Here is a 26,132-nt window from a genome sequence, read left to right on the forward strand (position 1 = left end):
AGCACTAAAAGAGAGTGCCTCCTCTGATTCTGTGCACTCATTTTTAAAAAACAATTGTAGAATGACTTGAATACAGTTTCCATATACTCTTTACCCAGTTTCTCCCAATAGTAACATCTTGCATATAGTACAATATCAATTTCAAGAAATTGACAGACATAATTCACCCAACCTTATTCAGACTTCACTAGTTTTACATGTACTCATTTTTATATTCACTTGTAGACAATTTTATCATTCTTATATGTGTGTGATCACCAACACAGTCGAGACACAGAACAGTTCCATCACAAGGATTCTCATGCTGTCATGTCATCCTTTAATAGCCATAGCTACCTCCCACACTAACCTGTGGTAACCACTAATAATTTTCTATGATTTTTATCATCTCAATGTTATATAAATGGAATTATACAATAATATTTTGAGACTGGATTTTTTTACTCAGTGTAATTCCCTTGAGATCAATCCAAGATGTGTGTACAACAGTTTGTTCCTTTTCTGTGTATTCGTTTTTAACATGAAGTTTTACAAATGCAGTTATCTGGTTTCCAAGCCCACTTAACTTACCAAAAAGTGGCAATCTGTCAGCAAAAAAGGTATAAAAACTAGACTTACAGTAAGAAAGCTCAGTTTAGGGCCATCATGGGGTAGGACTTAAACCGTACAGACTTCATTTGCCCCGGAGGTTCATTGTGTTACAGAGTAACTTTGAGGTTTCTCATGACCCCAAGTCATTAAGTACTAAATATGAAAAGGCAAGAAAATGTAATGTTTTACATATTACTTTAGTTAGATCTGAACCTACAATTGTCATTGGCAGTGCATATATTTTTCCATATTCTTAAGTACAAAGCTTTTTGAATGGGTATAAGGACCTTAATATTAGCCTCATTAACTCTTCCTGATCTGTTGTAAAACACATTTTGTTTTGGGCTTTTTTACTCTAAGATATAATCATATAATTTTGAATGCCTTTTAAATTATAAATGCAGAGCAAAAACATGTCATTATATCAAGGACCATAGAAATTGTGATATCTAAAAAGTCAAGGCCTAGAGAATAGGGACTTGCCCCACCAAATCATGTAATGGCCAAACACTGAGTTAGAACTAGGACCTGAATCCTGTCATCTACTTTATTTATTACTTTTATTTTTTTGAGACAAGAGTCTCACTCTGTCACCCAGGCCAGAGTACAGCGGTGTGATCATAGCTCATTGCAGCCGCAGACTCTGGGCTCAAGTGATTCTCCCACCTCAGCCTCCTGAGTAGCTGGGACCACAGGTGTGTGCCACCACACCCAGCTAAGTTTTAAAAATTTTTGTAGAGATGGGGTCTCACCGTATTGCCCAGGTTGGTCTTGAACTCCTGAACTCAAGCAATCCTCCCACCTCAGCCTCTCAAAGTGTTGGGATTACAGGCGTGAGCCAACGCACCTAGCTACTGCCTTTTATTCCATGCCAGTTTTTCAGAGCTGCACATACACATGCTCAATAAATGTCAGGTGAATTGAGTATCTTTGTATCAAAGTGACAGACTTTATAAAACATCATTAGGATTTTACTGTTTGTAATTATTCAGCAGACTAAATGGAGTATGTGAGTACAACAGACTAAACGTGAAAGGGCGTCACAATGAACTGTATATACAGTGGGGTTGAGTATTACTGGAGTGGGAGGACTTTAAGTTCGAAAGTCAGTATATAAGACTAAAAATCACGTTGAAAAAATTACTTAAATTGCTCCCGAAATACAATACAGAATATTTATTTATTTATTTATTTTAGTTGAATACAAGCCAACTAGTGGTTTGCATTTGTGGAACAGGTACATGTTCCACAAGGATAAACATACAATATCTTTGTTTTTATTTTTTGAGACAGAGTCTCGCTGTGTCGCCTGACCAGGCTGGAGTGCAGTGGCATTATCTCAGCTCACTGCAACCTCCGCCTCCCAAGTTCAAGCGATTTTCCTGCCTCAGCCTCCCGAGTAGCTGAGACTACAGGCGTGTGCTACCATGCCCAGCTAATTTTTGTATTTTTAGTAGAGATGGGGTTTTGGCATGTTGGCCAGGCTGGTCTCGAATTCCTGACCTCAGGTGATCCACCCTCCTTGGCCTCCCAAAGTGCTGGGATTACAAGTGTGAGCCACAATATTTTTAAACAACAGAATCATTCAGCAGAATCATTCAGCAAAGAGAGGCTCACCCAATGGAAGGCATGTGGAAGAGAGACCTGCCTAAGTAAAAGGCAGATTATTACATTTCCCGCTTATGCTCCCTCCCCAGACTATATTCCCATTGAGTGTGGAGGCAGGTGGGAGTTTGAGTTCACTATTGTGTGTGTGTGTGTATGTGTGTGGAAAGTTACATGTGCTTGATGCAACTCCATTGTAGGTCAAATAGCAAGATGGTACTTGCGTCTAACTCCCAAGCTTACATGGTAGATTCCTGAGGCTACTGGTCGAGAAACTGACATCTTTCCCTTAATAGGGCTCCCAGAGCTACTTTTACCATTCTCTAAGAAATCAGGGAGATTTAAACCTACTAAGGTTTTTGAAGATTTGGGAAAGTTGGGGGGAAAAATAAACTAACATTGTATGAATTTGAGTTTAAAAGGTGTTATCACATAAATTCTCCCTTTTAACCCTCAGTATAATTCTCCAAAGGGTTTCCTTAAAATAGTTAAGTAACTTGCCTAAAGCCAGTAGCAGCTAATTAGAATTAGGTCTAAAATGGGTTACTATCTGTAAATTAATTTCTCTTCAGAAAGACGTATTATCTCAGAAAATAAAATAACTCCTCTAGACATCAACAGCCAAATTTTGGATTATGGGTTTTTTAAAATTAAATTAAAATTTTTTTTGAGATGGAGTTTCACTCTTGTTGCCCAGGCTAGAGTGCAATGGTACAATCTCGGCTCACTGCAACCTCTGCCTCCTGGGTTCAAGTGATTCTCCTGCCCCAGCCTCCTGAGTAGCTAGGATTATAGGCATGTGCCAGCATACCCAGCTAATTGTTTCGTATTTTTAGTACAGATGAGGTTTCTCCACGTTGGTCAGGTTGGTCTCGAACTCCTGACCTCAGGTGATCTGCCCACCTCGGCTTCCCAAACTGCTGGGATTACAGGCATGAGCCACTGTGCCCAGCCAGGATTATGTTTTTTTGTTTTTTTTAAAAAATCAGATTATTTCCTCTAATTTCATTTTACATGGTCTAAGATAAAAATGGTTCTGCAATACCTGAGTATACCACTCATGGGAATAACAGAAGGCAGCCTAAAGATCATGCTGGAGTGGGGCTGGAGAGGATAAAAGATTTAGGATTAAAATTTCCCATGTGTTGTTTTTATAGAAGTTCCCTACAAAGATCAGAGCTACAACTACTGCCATCTGCTGGTTGGAAAGAAAACCATTCATATGATAGTTGATGCTTATATCAGCAAGTGGTGGTTTCTTAGGTTTTAATTAAAATCACCACAGTTGAACCCTGAAATTTTTTTTTTTTTGAGACGGAGTCTCGCTCTGTCACCCAGGCTGGAGTGCAGTGGCGCGATCTCCACTCACTGCAAGCTCCGCCTCCCAGGTTCACGCCATTCTCCTGCCTCAGCCTCCCATGTAGCTGGGACTACAGGTGCCCACCACCGCGCCCGGCTAATTTTTGTATTTTTAGTAGAGACAGGGTTTCACCGTGTTAGCCAGGATGCTCTCGATCTCCTGACCTCGTGATCCGCCCGTCTTGGCCTCCCAAAGTGCTGGGATTACAGGAGTGAGCCACTGCGCCCGGCCTGAAATTTGTATTCTAAACCAAATCTCCATGGATTCTCATGCAGCCAGTCCATACACTGGAGAATTGTTATACGGCTATGATAGATAAGAGGTATTATTTTTCTCCATCACTAAAAATAAGGCAATTTAATTAGGCAAATGACCAGTTGTAATCCCAGACTACTATAGTTGAAGCTACTTAAAAAAATAAAAAGCCAATATACCAGGCATTGAAACAATTTTATTTCACAGTTGTCTTTAAAACCACAAAGACACCTATATTCTTCATATAAAAACATTAGTATAGATACCCATACTTTCTAGAAAATGATTATACAGACCCTCTCAAAGAAAAATGTATTCCATTATATAGGTTTCAGTGAGGTTGCTTGGAAAAAACTCACATCTGGACTGATTCCTAAAACATAGCATTCCACCACTCTGCAACTTTTGGTTCAAAGTATAGATTATTGTCATCAGTATGTGGTGCCTATATTCTTACATATTTGATAATACATATATAGACTGGCTTATCACTTAATGTTCCATTGGTTCATCAGCCTTTTCTGCAGGTTCATCAGCAGGTTGAGCAGGCTTAACAGGGAAAGAAAAAAAGAAAATATGTAAAATGAACACTTGGTCAGTATACACATCTAATCACAAATATTACATTATAAAAAATTGAGAAAAAGGGGTAAAGAGATATTCTGAATACACAATTTTAGTTCACTGTTCTGTTAACATTTCTGAGCAGTACTTTTTTTCTCCTTGAGTGCTCATGATTTGAGGTGAATAAAGATTTTTTATTTAAAAAAAAAATACAGTTGGCCCCTGAACAACAAAGGTTTAAACAGTGAGGGTACATTTATATGCAGATTTTTTTCTTTTTCTTTTTGTTTGCTTTCACTCTAACATTGTTTAGGGTGAAGCTTTTGTTTGTTTGTTTTTTTCCAATAAATATAAACTAGCAGACCAACTGTGTAGCCTAGAAATATAATAAAAAAGAATAAGAAAAAGGTATGCCATGAATGCATAAAATATATGTAGAAACTAGTCTATTTGGTTGGGTGCAGCGGTTCACACCTGTAATCCCAACACACTGGGAGGCTGAGGCAGAAGGATTGCCTGAGCCCATGAGTTTGAAACTGGCCTGGGCAACACAGTGAGATCCTGTCTCTACTAAAAAGAAAAAAAATTTGCTGGGCACGGTGGCACACACCTGTAGTTTCAGCTACTTGGTGGGGTAGGGGGAAGTGGGAGAATCGCTTGAGCCCAGGAGTTCAACCTTGCAGTGAGGTCTGATAGCACCACTGCACTCCAGCCTGGAAAAGAGGGCAAGACCTTGCCTCAAAAAACAAAAAAAAAGAAACTAGTCTATTTATGTGTTAAATGCCAGTTTATGTAATCGGTAAGGCTTCCAGTCAACAGCAGGCTATCAGAAGATTTTTAGGAGTCAAAAGTTGTATGTGATTTTTCAACTGTGCTGGGGTTTGGCACTACTAAACCCCACACTGTTTGAGGATAACTGTACATATAATTTCACATTTCTGAAAACCTAAATATCATTGAACAATTCTACCATTTTAACATACTTTGTATTGCTCAGGAGTAAAAGCCTCCCTTGTATTATCACTATTAGGCTTAAAATACAATCAGCACTTTTTAGACATTCTTTTCCCCTTTACCAAACTAGTTGTGCGATATTCCACAGCATTCTTCCCAACAGTGCTAGTTTTTATCAAAAACAGTTTAAATATTGCAAATCTTGCTCCCCCAAATAGTACCAAAAATATCCTTTTCAAGTTCAAAATGCTCATGCTGTAGAGATTTCCATACTAGATTCTTTTTTACTTTCAATTACATAGCTATCAAATAAGCATCTATAAATAGCAAATGTGTATTCTAAACATCCAGCAAAAAGACCCGTATTTAACCTGAGATTCACTTCTTGATGCTTTTCTCTTCATGAAGAGCCATCTTAGTGTCCAAAGCTGGCCCCCAATGAGCATTTCTTCCAGTTTCTGCTCACACAGAATCTGGGCCGGGCCAGTGACTCACTTTAACCAACCGAATGTGTGTAAGTGATGTTGTGCCAGTCCTGCGTCTCAGCCTTAAGAATGCCTGGCGGCTTTCACTTCTGACTTTTGCAAGCCCTGAGTTGCCAACATGCTAGAGACCCTGCTGAAGAAGTGGCCCTGAAACTACATGGATAGAGGCTCAGTCATCCTAGCAGAGGTCTTTGCCTTATAGATGCTCCTCTAAGACACCTAAAAGGTGTTAGTAAAGAAGACAGGTGACTAAAGTTTTCTTGGGTGTTCCAGTTGCACCCCACAAATGACTGCAATGTTTGAGAGATCCCAGATGAGACCAGCAAAGAACCATGTAGCTGAGCCCCAGTCAGCTGCAAAATTGTGAGAAGTAGTGTTTGTTGTTCTAAGCCCCTAAGTTTTGGGGCAGCTTATTACCTAGCAATAGATAACCAAATAATCAACATTTCTCCTCCCCCTTTTTTTTTTGAGAGAGAGTCTCACTCTGTCGCCCAGGCTGGAGTGCAGTGGCGGGATCTCGGCTCACTGCAACCTCCGCCTCCCAGGTTCAAGCGATTCTCCTGCCTCACCTCCTGAGTAGCTGGGACTACAGGTGCGTGCCACCACGCCCAGTTAATTTTTGTATTTTTAGTAGAGACGGCCTTTCACCATGTTGGCCAGGATGGTCTCCATCTCTTGACCTCGTGATTCACCCGCCTCAGCCTCCCAAAGTGCTGGGATTACAGGCATGAGCCACCGCACCTGGCCCCCTTTTTGTGTTTATGGAGATCACTGCCCTTTCAATATTTAACTTTATTCAGTTCTTAATTTTCCTGTTGCCATTTGAATTATGGGCCCATTTCAATATTTAAGACAAAATGGAAAATTTACAGACACAGTTGTGGTAAGAACAGCAGCTTACAATAGAACTAAAGCCTCTTGTGATATGATTATACCTGTGCCTTTCTCTGTGGCCTTTCTTCAAGACCTTCGAGGAATGGAGACACATCATCATCATCATAGATTGTAAACTCCAAGTCTTTACCAACAATTCCAATGGAAACATTCTGAAGGGTAAGAAATGGTAAAAGTAAAATAAGATAATTTGGATGAAAAAATACATATAATAAAATATTGGGTGAAAAAAGCAGAATAAGGATTTATATAGCACCTGAATAAAACCTTAAAAACCATTTATGGGTAGGGGAAAAAAGAAGGAAACTAGCAGACCCTTGTCATTTGCAGATTTAATATTAATACTCACTTTTGATTATCATGAGTAACTCCAAAGATCTATATTATCTACAAACATTTTTTAAAAAAGATTATGCAGGTTATAAAGTCTTCACATTGATATTAAACAATAATTATCCAATCACTATAACAAAATGGCTTGATAAAAGTGACTAATCTCACTTTATTAATGATCATTAACTTCAAGTAGGCCTTAGTGGTTCCTGGATCCCACTATACCCGTTCCTACATCATTCATGCTCCTCTTCTTTAAGACACTTCTAACATTCTCCAAGCTCTTTGCAGCTGAAAACCTTGTTCCTTTATTACTGCAAAAACAGAAGCAACTGGAAGAGAACTTTCACAAGTTCCCACTATATCCACTCTTTCCTATACCTATGTCCCTAGATTCTCTCCTTTCCCATTAAAATTTCCTCTCTAAGGCCAACCCTTCCATCTATGTACTATTAAAGGACATTGCTCTAACAATTTTCTCATTATTTTTCCTCATAAATGCTTCCCTAAATTTACCTGGATTACTCTCACAATCATGCAGCAAATGTGATGTAATTTCTTCCATCTTAAAAAACAAAACAAAACAAAACAAAACAATTTCTCTCTCCTCTTCCAGTCACCACTCCATTTCTGTGGACTGTCAACAGAAAATATCCTCCAAAGAGCTATCTCCAATTCCTCATCTCCCATTCTCTCCTGATTCCACTATCACGTTTTTGCCTTATCATTCCATTAAGGTTGTCTTGTCAAGTCCTCAGTGACAACTTCATTGCCCTTCCTCCTTGAAAGTTTATTCATTTGCCTCCAATGCCTCATTTTCCAAGTTTTCCTCCTACTTCTTTGACCACCTTTCTCAGTCTTTTTTGCTAATACCTACTCATCTCCCTGTCGCTAAAGGTTAGAGTGTTCTTGGTCCAGTCCTCATAATGCTTGTCTAACTATTCAATTCCTTTAGGAATCTCTTCCAGTCCAGACTCTAAATGCCATTTCTATATAAAGACTTCAAAAATTTGAAATGTAGGTTGGACCACTCTCTGTGGAACTCCATTGGTTGCTTATAACTGCTTACTCTGTACCGTCAATTGGACAAAAAGGCATTTCAAATTTTACATGTCCACAACTGACTGCCTGACCTTCCTCCCCAACGCCTACTTTAAAACCTGTTCCTCCCACTGTCTTCTTCACCTCAGTAAATCATAAATCTTTCCTTCCAATTAATCAGGCCCAAAACCTCAGAGACATTCCCCGCTCACACCCTACAACAAATCTATTAGCAAACTTTTTGGCTGTAATTTCAAAAGATATACAAAATTGAACTACTACTCTTCATCTTAAACTCTGTCACTCTGTTCCAATCACTATCCTCTCTCACATGAATTACCTGAATAGCCTTAAAACTATTTCTACCCATAGCCCCACTATCTATCTACCCCTACAGTCTGTGTTTTTTTGTTTTTGTTTTTGTTTTTGAGATGGAGTCTTGCTTTGTCACCCAGGTTGGAGTGCATGCACCACCACGCCTGGTTAATTTTTTGTATCTTTAATAGAGCCGGGGTTTCACCATGTTGGCCAGGCTGGTCTCAAACTCCTGACCTCAAGTGATCCACCCACCTCAGCCTCCCAAAGTGCTGGGATTACAGGCATGAGCCACCACGCCCAGCCCACAATTTGTTGTTAAAATGCCAACCAGAGTGACTGTTTTAAAACCTAAACCAAATCATGGTATTCCTCTGCTCAAACTCTTAATAGCCCACTCAGAGTAAAATGCAGAGTACCCACAATGCCTTATGGGACCTCCATTACCTCTCTGATTTCTTTCCTTTTCCTCCTGATGATTGACCCCAACACTACTGGCCTCCTTGCCTTGAATACTAGGGCCTTTGCATTTGTATTTCCTAGAATAATTTTGCTCTAGACATCTGCATAGCTCACACTCACTTACCTCCTTTATATCTTTTCCTCAAATTTCATTTTCTTGGTGAAAATATCCTTGACCACCTACCTACATCCAATTAAGTCATTCTTTCTCCTTTTACCCTTTTTTATTTTTTACATAGCATTTATCTTCTTCTAATATACTATATAATGTACTTATGTGTATACTATCTTTCCCTACTAGGATGTATGTTCCATGAAGGAAAAGGTATTTGTTGTGTTTACTATATTTTGAATGCCTAGAAAGTGCCTGCACATGGTAGGTGCTCAATATATATATATTTTTGTTAACTAAATAATACCAAGATAGGCCAATCTGCTGAAAATAATGAAGGACATTTTGCATGAGATTTACTGGTTTTACTGCTTTGTACCAAAAAGAAATGCTTAAAAAATAAAATTGGATTACTTAACAAATAGCTTAAAGGGAAAGAATCTGCAAGACAATCATATCCCAAATTAAAGAATATTGTATATATACTCCATTACATTTATGCAATAAAGGTTTAAACTATAACATTAATATCTACAATTGGAAAAGACAATACTTACCTTTGTAGTTAGGTCCTGTTCTGCAGGAAGTGTCTCTCTTAAGGCACGCAGACCATGTTTAACTAGTTCATTTAAATTGCCTATATGTAATAAATCAACAATTATTTCTTAATTTCATTGTTAGGCTTCTGTTATTGATCAAATCTACAGTCTGAAATTGTGGTTTTTAGTTACACACTAAATTTATCACAGTAAAAACAGCCAAGTTTAATGCTAGTCATACAATCTTTTAATAGCATTCTATGACATTGCTGATCATTATTTAATGAGAGGACTCATTATTTCTGTTACAATTTTGATCTTCTCTTTTGCTAGGTCAAATCAAAATCCTGACAACAAATTATACAACTCCAAGTTTTGTAGAATGTATTCTGTAGAATCCTAGTCCCTATATTTGCTCATTGTAAAAAGGAATCTCCAACTTATTCTATGTGGCCAGTATTACTGATACCAAGAATAAAGACATCACAAGAAAAGAAAACTACAGACCCAATATAGATGCAAAAAATAATAACAATAATAAAAAAATAAAACCCTCAACAAAAACTACAAATGGAACCTGGCAACATATTAAAAAATTATATACCATAGACAAGCGAGATTTATCCCAAGAATGATAAGTTAGTTTAACAACTGAAAGTCAGTGTAACACACGTTAACAGAAGGAAGGGGGAAACCTGCATAATCACCTCAAGAGATGCATAAAAAGCATGTGATAAAACCTAAAATCCTTGCATAATAAAAACACAAAACTAGTAATTGAAAGCAACCTCTTATAGAGGGCATCTACAAAAAGCTGACAGGTAACATCATTTTTTTTTTTTGAGACGTAGTCTCTCGCTCTGTCGCCCAGGCTGGAGTGCAGTGGGGCAGTCTCGGCTCACTGCAAGCTCTTACTCCTGGGTTCATGCCATTCTCCTGCCTCAGCCTCCCGAGTAGCTGGGACTACAGGTGTCCACCACCACGCCCGGCTAATTTTTTGTATTTTTAGTGGAGACAGGGTTTCGCCGTGTTAGCCAGGATGGTCTCGATCTCCTGATCTCGTGATCCATCTGCCTTGGCCTCCCAAAGTGCTGGGATTACAGGCGTGAGGCACCGCGCCCGGCCAGGTAACATCATTCTTAATAGTGAATGACCTTAAGTTAAGGAACAAAGAAAAGAATGTTTGTTCATGCAACTTCTATTCATCATTGTACCAGAGGTTCCAGCCAGGGCAATTAGAAAGAAGAAAGTAAAACTATCTCTATTCTCAGATGACACGATCTTAGGAATCTATAAAAAAATGACTCGAACTAATAAATGAGTTCAGCAAGATTGCAGGATATAAGATTGATATACAAAAATCAATTGTATTTCTATGTAGTTGCAATGAATAATATGCAATGAAATTAAGAACACAATTCTGTTCACAACAGCACCAAAAATAATAAAATACTTATAAGACAAATATGATTTGTACATGGAAAACTACAAAACATCAGTGACAGAATTAAATACCTGGCCGGGTGCAGTGGCTCATGCCTGTAATCCCAGCACTTAGGGAGGCCGAGGCAGGTGGATCACCTGAGGTTGGGAGTTTGAGACCAGCCTGACCAACAACATGGAGAAACTCTGTCTCTACTAAAAATACGAAATTAGCCGGGGGTGGTGGCGAGTCTGTAATCCCAGCTACTCAGGAGGCTGAGGCAAGAGAATTGCTTGAACCTGGGAGGCAGAGGTTACAATGAGCCAAGATTGTGCCATTGCACTCCAGCCTGGGCAACAAGAGCGAAACCCCGTCTCAAGAAAAAAAAGAAAAAAAGAATTAAATACCTAAATAAATGAAGATATTCCATGTTCATGGATCAGATGCCTTGTATCATTTAAGTAGCAGTACTCCCCAAAATTATCTATGGATTTATTGCAATCTTTAGGAATTTCCTATCAGGTTGAAATGTGCTAGGCAGAGGGTGCCGATATGAGCAGTTCTGAATCAAACTGTGGACACTGAGTTTCCAATGAGCTTCCCTGGGCAGAAACATCACATACATATTGCTGCAAGTGTACTCTGTGACTCCTTCTGGGAAGGAAAGAGCGTAAGAAAGCCTGCACATAGATTCCTCTGGACTGTATTTTTCCTTAATGATCCACCTATGTATTGTTATTTTATTGTTATAAGTCTTACCTGGGAGTACAACTATATGCTGAGTGCTTTAAGTCCTAGCAAATCTCCCAATTTAGGGGTAACCTTGGGGACCCCAATCCATTTACCATAATTTAAAATGTTAAACTTTAAGCAAGCATTTACCAAGCTTATTTGTCCAAGGAATCCTCTTTTCCCAAAGTTAAACCTATTGTCATCCTACAACAGTTTGCTTTGAGTAATGTCAATTAAACTATTTTTCTCTGCATTCACTAAACCCCAAATATTTCCTCCAAAGAATGCTATGTCACCAGAAAACAGATAAGATGACAAAGAGAAATGTAAAACCCAATACCCTCCTTCCAATGCAAAGCAAAGCAAAGCACTTGAAAACCTGCCCTGTCATAACATCTTACCTCTTTTACCTTCTTTTCCCTCAACTACACTGCCTTTTTATTTCTTGTTTATGGACTACTAATGCAGAAATGTCTGTGTGGCTTAAAATAAGACTCACAGAAAACTAAAAGTGAACAGAGCTTACAACTGGCAGGTAGTATAGTGGTTCTCCACTCTCCACTCCACAGGGCACACTTCTGACCAACTGAATCAAGAATTTTCAAGGTTGGGAACACATTTATATTTTGAAAAAGTTCTAGTCGTGATTGAAACTACGGTATCAATTTTAACTTCTGGCGGTAACCAGAAGTTGAAGTTAGTATATGTGACAGAAACAAACTCTTCCTGAGCTTAATTAAAAAAAAAATTCTTTCTGTAAGACTGATAGTTTTATGTAGTTAGGATACTATATTTATTTACTATATAGACTGGAAGAGGCCAAAAAAAAAAAAAGCAAGGCTATCACTTACACTCCATAAATTCAGACATATGTCTCTCTAAGTAAGTACGAGCTGACTGGGATCGGGCTCCAATGGACATGGCTCTGCAGTCAAAATAGTTAGCAGATGGACAGGTTTGGAAAATGTGAGGGCCCATATCCTACAAATAGAAATAAATACACCACATAATTATTTACGTTGGTTGAACTAAAAATTATAAAAATTTCTAGTTAATAAAAAAAATCATTAACATATAACAATATTCAATGAACTTACATCGTAACCGGCAATAAGCAGCCCAACACCATATGGTCTCCGGCCATATCGTTGTGTTGGTATCTGGGTCTCTTAGATTGGTTAAAGAGCTTGTTTTAACAAGGAATGAAGTACTGTCTTTATTTTCAAATTATACATTATTAACAAAGGTATCTGGCTTATTCCTTAATTGTTACATAATCCACCAGAGAAATAACGCAAAAGGACACTATTTCTTTGGCCTAATATAAAATGTTTGACTTTCTACCAAATCTAAGAAAGAGTGCCAACAAAATGATTTCTTCCCATGTAAAACCTGATTTGTTTTGGATACAAGGGGTCTAGGATTTCTTGGGACATCTAGAACCATTAAGAAACTTTAAATCCCCTCTAAAAAGATGCTTAATTTTCCTGAAGTTGGGCTTATCTATGTCTAGCAAATATCAATTGCTTATAAAGGCTAATGAAAGAGCAACCCAATTTGTTGTTTTAAAGTTTTCACAATCTTATATATGTCATGTTATTATCATATTCCTAATAATTAACAGAAGTATCAAAACCCTTCAAAGTTCATATCCATAAATGCTAACATAAAAAGGATACTGCTTCCAATTAGAGATACAAGACGAGACACAGGCAGTGGTCTATCAAATACAAATCTGGAATCCAAACACTCCTGACGCATAAAATTACTAAAAAAGAAACAAAGTTTAGTAATTGCAAATTATAGACAACTATTCCAATCTAAATTGTTTGATTTCACTTCGCATTATTCCAAGTGTTTACATGGATCACATCCATATAAGAAAGACAGAAGGTAAGAAAGACATGCCTGCAAGGGTGCGTTTTTGTGCCAAACTCTGGAGCCACATAAGGTTTTTTAAAAATACTGAAATATTTTTTAGCTCTAGAGAATCTTTGTCTCACATCACTTATAGAACAGAGAAGGCTAAACAAGAGAAAAAGAGCAACCTCTCTTCTCTTATCCTTCCCACTGTCAGCAATCTTAATTCTAGATCTTGAACCAGCAAAAAGATTATCTACTCTGTCCTTTTTTCTTGAAAGCAGACTAACATTTCCCCGAAAGAGCAACTATAAGAAATGGAAACCACAGCAGAGGGCATCTTTACGTGTTCCTGCCACTGTTACTTCTATTCATAAGAAGCACTCTAGAGGAGATAGTGGACACTAGCCGCTGAGTCTCACTGTTAAATCTGATGAAATTCAAGCAAGGTTAACACTGGGGAGAAGAGAATTCATGCCTATAAATAAGATCAAGAAATGGATATGCTCCTTTCTTTCAATGTTGCTTTGTCCAGTATATGTGTATGTCACATCTGATCATCACATGGTTGACCACAGGAACCAAGCTATTTGTTCAGTACTTACACGTAAGTCCATTTCCCAATGCTGTCTAAAAGTAAACTGCCCAATATCGCATACAATAATCACATGTGGCTATGGAGCCCTTGAAAAGTAGCTAGACTGAATTCAGAAGTACAAAATAACATACCAAATTTCAAAGACTTAGTAACTAAAAACGTGCAGTAACTCATTAATAAAGTTTTTATATTGATTATGTGTTGGCATGGCAATATTTTATAGATTGAGTTAAATAAAATGTTTGATAATATAATACATTTTCCATTTTGAAGAGTAGGTGGAAACCCTTAAGGCTGTCATTATATTGCTGACTTACAGTAAGGGACTGGCTGAATAACTTGAAATTCTTTCCTTCTTTTTTTTTTTTTAATACTGAGTTTCACTCTTGTCGCCCAGGCTGGAGTACAATGGCATGATCTCAGTTCAATGCAACCTCTGCCTCCTGGGTTCAAGTGATTCTCTTGCCTCAGCCTCCCGAGTAGCTGGAATTACAGGCACCTGCCACCATGCTCAGCTAATTTTTTTTATTTTTAGTAGAGACAGTGTTTCATGATGTTGGCCAGGCTGGTCTCAAACTCTGGACCTCAGGTGACCCACCTGCTTCAGCCTCCCAGAGTGCTGGGATTACAGGCATGAGACACCATGCTCAGCCCAAAATTCTTATACAATAGCACTACTATTTACACTGCTTTTGCTGCTACTGTTGTTTTAAGAATAGGGTCTCACTCGGCCTGGTGCTGTGGCTCACACCTGTAATCCCAGCACTTTGGGAGGACGAGGCAGGCGGATCACAAGGTCAGGAGTTCTAGACCAGCCTGGCCAATATGGCAAAACTCCGTCTCTACTAAAAATGCAAAAATTAGCCGGGTGTGGTGGCACATGCCTGTAGTCCCAGCTACTTGGGAGGCTGAGGCAGAAGAATCGCTTGAACTCTGGAGGCGGAGCCGAGATCATACCACTGCACTCTAGCCTGGGTGACAGCATGAGACTCTGTTTCAAAAAAAAAAAAATAGAATCTCACTCTGTCACCTAGGCTAGAGTACAGTAGCACTATCATAGCTCACTGCAACCTTGAAATCCTGGACTCAAGCAATCCTCCCATCTCAGCCTTTTGAGTAGCTAGGACAACAGGTGTGTGCCACCACACCCAGCTAAGTTTTAAAATTTTTTGTAGAGATGGGGATTCACTATGTTGCCCTGGTCTCAAATTCTTGGCCTTAAGCTTCTCAAAGAGCTGGGATTATAGGTAGGAGCCACTGTGCCAGGCCCACCTTTATAATTTATATTCTTTCTTTCCTAATCAAATCACAAATTTAAGAGATTAGTTTTAGCTAACTGCCTGCCTTCCACAACACACATACTCACATAATACCTGAAAGGCTCTGTGTTAGTGCTTTACGGTAGGCAATTTAAAATATTTAAAAATAGGCTGGGCATGGTGGCTCACACCTATAATCCCAGCACTTTGGGATGCTAAGGTGGGTGGATCACCTGAGGTCAGGAGTTCAAGACTAGCCTGGCCAACATGGCGAAACCCCGTCTCTACTAAAAATACAAAAATTAGCCAGGCGTGGTGGCGGGTGCCTATAATCCCAGCTACTCGGGAGGCTGAGGCAGGAGAATTGCTTGAACCTGGGAGGTGGAAGTTGCAGGGAGCTGAGATCGTGCCAGTGCACTCCAGCCTAGGTGGGAGTGAGACTCCATCTCAAAAAAAAAAAAAAAATAATAATATTTAAAAGTAGCCTTGATAAAGAAAACACTGGAAAAAATGCAGTGTTTAGGTATTTAGCCCAATCTCAGATACTAAGTGGTGAAGGTGAGAACTCAATCTGTGCAATTTCAAAGCCCTATCTCTTCATTTACATATTGCCTTTCAACCATAAATAATCTGTCTCTTCTAGACTCACAGAAATTTTTCTGTTATATTATAGATAAACTAGATTTGAGTTTATAGATAAACTTGCCTTCAAGTTCCTTTAAGACAAGATCCATGTCTGAGTCACTTATGTATACCCTGCAGTATCCAGTATTGAGCATTGCAAAAAATAAATGTCTAATAAATACTGATGTATTGAAGAAAACAAGCACAAAGAAAACAAGTATGGTTCAGCTTCTCCTTAGAAACCAGACAAAAGTATCAAGCTCTTCTTAGACATAACAGGGTCTCAAACAATATACATTGTATTAACAAATATCACATTACTCAGGGACTTCTAAAAAGTGCTAATGTTTAATTTTATGAGTTATTCCTACGGGGATCAAAAAATGGAAAATTTAACAACAAACTCAAACCCACCAAGGTATTCATAATCTTAATTTACAAGCATTCTGGCAGACAACTTCCTAAAATATCTTATCTGGATCTTTTTGAGAAAACTAATCAATTATGAATCAAAAAGGATGTTTATTTTTCGTGATTATACTTACCATAACAGTCTAGCATCAGCAGTAAGCCCCGCAATTGAGATACCAATATGGTTGTCAACATGGAGAATTTTTTTCTGATGAGCTGCAAGCTCTGATTGCGCCCTCTAAATGGAGACATTATAAGATGTTAAAAAAAAAATGTAAAAATAAGTTTACAACCTTACTGTCTATGGTGAAATTTACATTAATAGTTTTCTACAGAGGAAGACATATTTATTACTTTACTTACTTTCAATGCAACCAACACTGCATGAGTTTTTGATTTCAGACCAACTGTGGCTGAACCTTGTTTAACAGCTTCCATTGCATATTCAATTTGATGAATCCTGCCCTAAAGAAAAAAAAAACAAAACCACATCTTAGAAGGCCTTTTATAACTTAAAAATTAGAGTTTTCAAATGTCAGGTGGGCATAGTTAAATCTCAACTGATTTTTTTTTAAATCAAGAAACTTTTTTTTTTTGAGACAGGTTCTCACTCTGTCACCCAGGCTGGAGTGCAGTGGCACAATCTTCAGCTCAGTACAACCTCTGCCTCCTGGGCTCAGGCAATCCTCTCAAATCACCGTCCCCACTAGCTGGGACTATAGGCAGGCACCACCACGCCCAGCTTATTTTTGTATTTCTTGTAGAGACCAGGTTTCATGTTGTTCAGGGTGGTCTTGTACTCCAAGACTCAAGCAATCTACCTTCCTCGGCCTCCCAAAGTGCTGGGATTACAGGCATAAGCCACTGCGCCTAGCCAAAAGCTTCTTTTAAAATAAATTTTGTTGTATATACTTAAGGTATGCAACATGATGTTGTAAGATACACATATATAGTAGGGTCACTATCGCAGAATGAACACATCCATTGTCTCACATACTTACCCATTTTCCTCTGCTGTGGCAAGAGCTATCAACTACTCGCTTAGCAAAAATCCTGAATACAAAACACTACCTGCATTATTAGCTGTAGTCTTCATGTTGTACGTTAGATCCTTCCACTTGCTCAACCTACATATTTGATACTTTGTATCTCCTCTTTTTTCCTCCCCACTGCTATTCCCTACCCTGGTAACCACTGTTTTATTCTCTCTCTATATATATATTTGCTCTTTTAAACAAAATATTCCACATATAAGTGAGAGCATGAAATATTTTTCTTTCTGTTTCTGGCTTATTTCACTTAACATAATGTCCTCTAGGTCCATCAGGAGACCTATTTTAATTATAAATGCAACTTCCAAGAACGACTAAAATATTATATTCCATTTTCCCCAAGCCTATGCTCTCACAAGCTTCTAAATATATTGCAGCCACAAAAAGCCATTTCACAGAAATAGTTTAAAAAACATTATTTTACCTGCGGGCTCCAAACAGTGACATCATTGTCGTACTGATTTCGAAACTAAAAGTAAAAGAAAAAAAGAACTGTTAATAGAAGAACATTTCAAATCCCAACTCTAACATTCATTAAGAAATATGCTTGTGTTTCCATTCAATGTTAAGGCACTCTGTTCATGCAATCTTACTGGAAGATTACTACTGTACTCAGACGTAGGCCAATTCTACATTTACCATAAACTGGTGGGAGAGGGAGAAGCAGATCTAAATGGGTCCTATTTTTCCAACCTCTTATTCTAACACCCTCCATAGCAATCCCTTTAGGCTCAATTACTAAAGTTCACAATCAACTTTCTTGCCTATTTTTGCTTATGCTGCTCCCTTTTATTGGGACCTAATAAATGGTTAAAAGCCTTTCTTTTCTTTAAGTTAGCTTAAATGTCGATTTCTGGAAGTCTTCTCCTTTTCTTCCCAAATCCCCCTAACGCATACTCCCACAGTTCTTTATCTAAACGTCCCTTTCTGCTTTTATGATTAGGGACATGTATGACTTTTGAACGTTCACTGTAGTTATGCTTGTACAAATGCTCTGTCTGTATATTCATATTGAATGAACAAAAATGTCCTCAGAAAGTTAGAGGTGGACACAAACAGCTGCAGCGATAGAACCATTACGGCTATTATGACTATTATAACAAGTCTAGCAGTGCTGGGGAGACTAATCACGGGAGTGAGATTGAGTGCGAGCACAGCACTGGAAACCCAGAACCCTATGTTGTAACCCAGATTCCATCACTTCCCCTCTCAGCCTCGGCTTACTCATCTGTAAATAGGTGACTGGACAAAATTATTGAAAAGGGCCTCTTCTAACCGAAGTCTAGGGGAGAGATAAATCAGACGGACCCACCAGGAAAACGGACGCGGTCCAGGAACACAAACCTGGGGGTCAAGTCCGCACTGGTGGTACAGGTAGGCCTCCAAGTCAAGTCTCTGTCTTCTCCTCTCCCATACACAGCACTAGGGGCTATTCTGGACCGCTCAGAATCTACTCCACTGAAGGAACCTGAGGGGCGAACTCATCTAGCTGACAGAGGAGGAAGTGTCGGAGGCTCCCCGGGAAGCGAAAGCGGTGGAAAGGCCGCACTGGCTACCGACAGCCCCTAGCCCGGCCAGGCCGGAGATGCTGAATCACTGCCGGAGCCCGGCCGTCTGCCGAGGCTCCCATACCTCGTGGCCCCGGACGGCGCTAAGGATGACAGGAGAGGTGGCTCGTCATCCCCCAGTCACCGGAGCTCTGCCCTAAACCTTCCAGAGGTCGGGATTCAACGTACCATGTTGGCGGCGCGGGCCTGGTTGCGGCCTCCAGCAAAACTGAGAATCAAGGAGGTGCTGCCGAAAGTATCGCTCAGCGATCTACAGAGAAGTCTGCGGGAGTCTGATGGCGGCGGCGCAGGGTAGCGCAGTCTATTCCAGAGATATCGATAGGCTTGCAACACTTCCCCTTCCTTAAAACTCTCCGACCGCTCGGCGGCGGGCGGAGCCTGGGAAGATCTAGGAACTGAGATTGGCGGGAAACCCAGGGCTGGGAGTGCCGGCGGCTGAGAGCTGCGGGGCACCCCCTGTCACGTAGCCCTTCTTGGTTCCTGTGTATTGCGGATTCCCTCCAGTTTCTCCCGGTGGCGGGCTGCATCTAAAGTCTTACGAGGCAACAGCCGTGACTCCGGGTGATACTAGCTCTCATTCACCGTCCACAGATTTTGGGGTGTTATGTGACTGAAAGAAACGAGGCTGCAGGAAAGCCCCAAGATAACGATCCGTTTCTGTGTGTCAGCCGTATTCTTCCTCGAGTATCTTGTTTGTGTACATGCTTTTATTTGTATTAAGGTTGGTGCAAAAGTAACCGCGGTTTTTGCCATTTGGCAAAATACCTTGGAATGCTCTTCCTTATTCCCTGGAGATGTTATCTTTCAAGGCTCTGTTGTCGTTAACCCCTCATTATTATTATGATTGGTTTCCTCCACCAGACTTTGAACTCCATGAGGGCGCTGTCTTTCTGTGTCCTCAAAACCAAGATGATACCTGATTAGGCCACTGAGAAAAAATGGATACTTTCTTTCGATTTACCTATTTTGTCTTTTGAGAGCATCTTTCCGTAATGAAATAGTCTGACATCTTTGCAAACAGCTGCCAATCTAACATCCACCGGCTATTTACATTCTTTGTAAAAAAAGAGACTGGGTGCGGTAGCCTGTAATCCCAGCACTATCGGAGGCCGAGGGCGGAGGATCGCTTGAGCCCAGGAGTTCGAGATCACTATATTATTTTAATACAGTGGGACCTCGTCGCTACAATAATAATAATAATAATAATACTAAAATAAAAAAGGCTGGGCATGTTGGCATGCGCCTGTGGTCCCAGTTACTCGGGAAGCTGAAGTGGGAGGATCTCTTAAGCCCGGGAGATCGAGGTTGTAGTGAGCCGTGGTCGCGCCATTGCACTCCAGCCTGCCTGGGCGACAGAGATTCTGTTTCAAAAAAAAAAAAAAAAAAAAAAAAGCCGGGCGCGGTGGCTCACGCCTGTAATCCCAACACTTTGGAGGGCAGAGGCGGGTGGATCATGAGGTCAGGAGATCGGACCATCCTGGCCAACATGGTTAAACCCCGTCTCTACCAAAAATACAAAAATTAGCCGGGCGTGGTGGCGTGCGCCTGTAGTCCCAGCTACTCAGGAGGCTGAGGCAGGAGAATCGCTTGAATCGGGGAGACGGAGGTTGTGGTGAGCCGAGATCGTGCCACTGCACTCCAGCCTGGGCGACAGAGTGAGACTCCGTCTCAAGAAAAAAAAAAAGTACTAAATTGTTCTCCAGAAATGTTTTACCAACATATACTCTCAACAGTAGTATATGAGGTTGCCTCCTCTAATTCATCAACACTGGTTATTGCCGTATTTCTAAAAAACACTGTTGATTTGGTGGACTAAATTAACAGATTAAATTAATAGATTGTTCTCTTTCGTTTCTCCAGAACCCAGCACAATGCGTAGCACACATTGTTTATAAATAGTGCTAAATGATTAAATAAATGCTCATTTATAAATTGTCATATACTACGTAAACATTTTGACAGTTCTTTCCATATATATCTCTCTAGCCACATGCCTCACACAGATGTGTAATAAATATACAATTTAAAAAAATAAGATGATACTGAACTGTTTTTATTAATACACTTAAAAAGTTATAGCTATCATATGTCCATAAGTAATCGTCTATATTATTTTCAATAGTTGCATAGTATTTTATTTTATGGAAATACAATAATTTGCCTAACTATTGGTGTGCAATTAGATTGTTTCCAAGTTATTGGTGTCATAAAAATACTATAATGAATATTCTTGTACATACACACCTATTGTGTGCATAATTACCTTCCCTTATGAAGAATTCATATAATTGTGGGGTCAAAGGGAATTTACATTTACAGTTATGATAAATATGGCTGAGTTGCAAAAAAAGTTGTATCCATTTAATATTCTATGCTGCCTGAGAGTCAATTTTCTCTATATTCTCACCAACACTGGATATTATAAGTACTTTTTACTTTTATCAAGTTGATAGGCCAAAAAAGAAAATGTGTTTCTTTTTAAATTTTATTTATAGTTTTTTATTTTTAGTAAAAAAAAATCTTTTGTTGTATTTATTGGCTGTTTATATTACTTTAGTGGATTGCCACTTCATTCCTTTCCTCATATTATTGTGTTAATCATTTTCTTACTGACTTGTAGGAGCTTCCTGCAATTAGGGATGGTAACCTCTTATTACTGTGTCACTTTTATAGAAAGCGCCTTTTGGATACAAATAAAAGAAACCCACTGAATCTAGTTTAAATAAAAGTTGAAGCACACATTGTAAGTATGCAACAGGGAATCACATAAATATCCAAACTTTTTTTTACTTTTTTAAAACATTTAAAAAATTTACTGAGATATTCCTAGTACCTGAAACAAAGCCTGGCATATAGTAGGCACTCACTAAACATTTGTTGAATGAATGAGTGATAGATCACTCCAAAACCTGTCCTTCTGATTATTATTTCCTAAGCAAATATCTGGGGCTTTGTGATACATCCTTTATTCACAGCAATTGTCTGGACTCTTCAGAATGGCTGTTATCAAAGCTCTACTTATAGACCAAAAGAAGGGGCGTTTGGTTGACCTTTTTGTTAAAACTGAAAGTCCCAAGGGCTTATTAAAGGTTTATATGACTTTCAGCTCCTCTTTGTGTGTTTTGGGGATTTGACTCAAGATACATCTTTAAAAACAACAACAACAACAACAACAACAACTTTTTTTTTAAGAGACAGAGTCTAGCTGTGTAGCCCAGGCTAGAGTATAGTGGCATGATCACAGCTCACTGTAACCTTGAACTCCTGGGCTCAAGCCATCCTATTGCCTCAGCCTCCCAAGTAGCTAGGGCTACAGGTGCATACCACCATACCTGGCTAATTTTAAAATTTTTTGTAGAGACACGGTCCTACTATGTTGCCCAGGCCAGTCATGAATGCCTGACCTTAAAGTGATCCTCCCTCCTTGGCCTCCCAAAGTGCTGAAATTACAGGCGTGAGCCACCATACTCAGTTCCTCAGCTCTCAAGATATATATATATATACACATATATACACACACACACACATATATATATATTTTTAGACAGGGTCTTTCTCTGTTGCCCAGGCTAGAGTGCAGTGGCACAATCACTTCAGCCTTGACCTCCTGGGCCCAAGTAATCCTCCCACCTCAGCCTCCCAAGTAGCTGGGACTAAAGGCAAGTACCCCCATGCCCAGATAATTTTGTTTATTTTTTTTGTAGAGACAAGGTCTTACTTTGTTGCCCAGGTTGGTCTTGAACTCCTGGACTCAAGTTACCCTCCTGCCTTGGTCTCCCAAAATGCTGGGATTACAGGCAAGAGCCACCATGCCGAGCCTCAAGATACATCTTGAGCATTAATCAGAAGCTGAAAAACTGATCAATAAAGATATGTTGTAGTAAGACTAGGTCAGCGAACATAGCACTACTTCTTTAAAGGTCATTGGAAGCCAGGCAAAGTGGCTCACACCTGTAATCCTGACACTTTTTTTTTTCTCCTGCTAATGCACGAGAATTGCTTAGGGTCAGGAGTTACCAGCTTGAGCAACATAGCAAGACCCTGTCTCAAAAAAAAAAAAAAAAAAAAAAGGAAGAAGAAGGAAGGAAGGGAGGAAGGGAAGGAGGGAGGGAGGGAGGAACGAAGGAAGGAAGGAAGGAAGGAAGGAAGGAAGGAAGGAAGGAAGATTAGCCAGGTGTAGTTGTATGCACCTGTAGTTCCAGCTACCCAAGAGGCTGAGGTGACAGGATCACATGAGCCCAGGAGTTCAAGTTTGCAATGAATTATGATCGGCCTGGGTGACAGACTAAGACCCTGTCTCTAAATCAATCAATCAATCAATCAATCAATAAATAAAGGTAATTGGTAAGTTATGTTAGGCTTTTAAAAGAATCAAATAAAAGTAAATTCTAAATAAAAGCCAAGTTGAACATTTTTTTCATGGATGTGTAAATCTTATCATGTTATTATGTTTAACACCTGTAACTGGTAAACTGAACAAATAGATGTATAGGGTGCAATTTGTAAGTAACTTATTTTCACTCCACATGTTAAAACACACCTGGTGGAATTAATCCTTCCATGCTCATTGAATAAAATAAGATACACATCTCATTACTTTTCTGGTTGTTCAAGTAAAAAATGTTTGACTTCCCTTTTATTTCTCTGTCTAAAATTTCTCTCCTAATCCCCACCACACCCACCCCCACCCGAACTCCCATCATCACCACCAACTCCAGGTTTCCTTCCTTCTTTCAAGTTCAAACAGAGAAAGAGGCAAGAAAGTTCTTAACTTCGCTACTACAGTTCTGTGATTAAGGGTTGCTACTCTTTGAGTTGGCAGATGTTTACAGTTGACACTTGTTACTTAATGAGTTCTTTGGTAACACCTTAATTCTCACCTTAGCTCAATGAGAAAATACTGGTAATCTTGTGCTTACCAAGTAAATATATTTCATCTGGCTGTCAGCTCAATGTTAATTGCTAGCATGTATAGCTATACCCCCAGCTTTTTTCTGTGGAAATCTTATCCTTCTTTGTGACTGTTTCTAGTAGCCCTGGTCTAATCCAAATACCTACAGAGTGGCTTTGCCTCTGAGAGTGCAGACTTTGACCATATCCCAAACTAATTTTTGCAATTAGCCAAAATTTTTTGCTCTCATCCACTAGAATGTTAGCTCCATGAAGTGGGGAATTTTTATCTGTTTTGCTCACCACTGAATTTGCCTGTACCTAGAAAAGGCAAATACAGTGCCTGTACTTAATAAGTGCTACATTAAGTATTGAATGAATGAATTCCTCAGATATGAGTCAGACGCTAGTCCACTGTGACCTCAACCCTTACCCTACCCCCCTGCCAGGTGTAGGGATCATACATCAAAGTTTCATTAAAGCCTCTTTCCCTAGGTGTGAGGTGAGGAAAAAGCAATGTCCACTCACAGCACACCAAAAACTCTCTCAAAATCTTCTAAACTCCAATCTCTGAATTAGAAGTAGATGGACAGCTAAGAGTTGCAAAAACAGTTCCCTTTCCACTCCCCCCACCCTTTTTTGGGCAATTTCTACTTTTTGTGGTTTTCCACTTTATTATAAAATATGATAATAGTTGGCATTTTACTTTCTTGGAGCCTCAGCCAAACTGAGACAGAAAGAGTCCCATTTTAAATTGCAACTACACATACAAAGCTTAATTGCACTTATTTGTTCACATGTTGTCCTCACACTAAATCAGGAGCTGCTGGAGGATAGAGAATGTTTCATATTTATCTTCGTACATATGTTTAATGTGTCACACTAACTAGATGCTCAATAAAGTTTAGTTAAAAGAGTGGGCTGGGTGCGGTGGCTCATGCCTATAATTCCAGCACTTTGGGAGGCCAAGATGGGCAGATCACGAGGTTAGGAGATCGAGACCAGCCTGACCAACATGGTGAAACCCTGTCTCTACTAAAAATACAAAAATTAGCCAGGTGCGGTGACCCACACCTGTAATCCTAGCTACTTAGGAGGCTGAGGCAGGAGAATCGCTTGAACCTGGGAGGTGGAGGTTGCAGTGAGCCGAGATCACTCCACTGCACTTTAGCCTGGGTGACAGGAAGGACAAGACTGCGTCTCAAAAAAAAAAAAAAAAAAAAAAAAAAAAATTAGTGGATGAAAAAAAGTTCTCTAGTAGTAGTAGTAATAATTTCAAATACTTTACATAGTACCAAAGGTTGAAGTCTAAATCTCTATGTTTCTCGTACTCTTCTAGTAGTTTTATTTGGAAATATTTATAGAAAAATTGTGGAATTGCTTATACTTTAATGTCATTGTGCTAGATATTCTCTGATGACCCTATAGATATACTTCACCCCTTTTTTTTTCCTTTTTTCAACTTTTATTTTAGATTCAGAGGGTACATGTGCATGTTTATTACCTGGGTAGATTGCATGTTGCTGAGCTTTGGTGTATAAATGATTTCATCATGCACATAGTGAACATTGTACCCAAAAGGCCCTTCTTCCACTCCTCCACTCAAGTCAGCCCCAGGATCTATTGTTCCCATCTTTGTGTCCAGATGTACTCAATGTTTAGCTTGCATTTATAAGTGAGAACATGTGGTATTTGGTTTTCTGTTCCTGTGTTTGTTCCCTTAGGATAATGGCCTCCAGCTCCACCTATGTTACTGCAAAGGACATGATTTTGTGTTTTTGTGTTTTGTTTTTAGAGATAGGGTCTCATTCTGTCTCACAGGCTAGAGTGCAATGGCGCAACCTTGGCTCACTGTATCCTTGACTTCCTGGGTTCAAGTGATCCCTCTACCACAGCCTGAGTAGCTGGGACCACAGTCCCGTGCCACCACACCCACCTAATTTTTGTATTTTTTGTAGAGACGGGGTTTTGCCATGTTGCCCAAGCTGGTCTTGAACTCCTGAGCTCAAGTGATCCACCTGCCTTGGCCTCCCAAAGTGCTAGGATTACAGGAATGAGCCACCATGCCCAGCCTCCTATATTTTTTATGGCTGTATAGTATTCCATGGTACTTTAATCTTTTATAGATTGCATCAGTAAGATCCCTTCCTCTCTAGCTCCTGGTTGGGCTCAGCTAATGAAAGACACTAGTAGATCAGAAAGCAA

General features: G+C 39.5%; 1 protein-coding gene across 4 annotated transcripts in view; it reads right to left on the reverse strand.

Annotated features, from left to right (window-relative positions):
- Positions 1-3,987: 3,987 nt before the first annotated feature.
- PSMA1 (proteasome 20S subunit alpha 1) overlaps positions 3,988-26,132 on the reverse strand; it is a 121,042-nt gene continuing 98,897 nt past the window's right edge. Inside the window, exons 1-10 of one of the 4 annotated variants that reach the window (XM_009186525.4) lie at positions 19,206-19,859; positions 17,894-17,938; positions 16,781-16,882; positions 16,552-16,655; positions 13,345-13,433; positions 12,763-12,833; positions 12,517-12,646; positions 9,529-9,608; positions 6,750-6,860; positions 3,988-4,360 (exon numbers count right to left, since the gene is read on the reverse strand). In XM_009186525.4, coding sequence (XP_009184789.1) covers positions 4,304-4,360; positions 6,750-6,860; positions 9,529-9,608; positions 12,517-12,646; positions 12,763-12,833; positions 13,345-13,433; positions 16,552-16,655; positions 16,781-16,882; positions 17,894-17,938; positions 19,206-19,208 — 792 coding nt within the window. In that variant the 5' untranslated portion in view covers positions 19,209-19,859 and the 3' untranslated portion in view covers positions 3,988-4,303. Of the gene's footprint in view, positions 4,361-6,749; positions 6,861-9,528; positions 9,609-12,516; positions 12,647-12,762; positions 12,834-13,344; positions 13,434-16,551; positions 16,656-16,780; positions 16,883-17,893; positions 17,939-18,813; positions 19,860-26,132 lie in introns of those variants that run through there. The other 3 variants (XM_009186526.4, XM_031653350.1, XM_009186524.3) reach the window with 3 other exon arrangements.

The sequence above is a fragment of the Papio anubis genome, chromosome 12 (assembly GCF_008728515.1).
Source record: "Papio anubis isolate 15944 chromosome 12, Panubis1.0, whole genome shotgun sequence".
Taxonomy (NCBI): domain Eukaryota; kingdom Metazoa; phylum Chordata; class Mammalia; order Primates; family Cercopithecidae; genus Papio; species Papio anubis.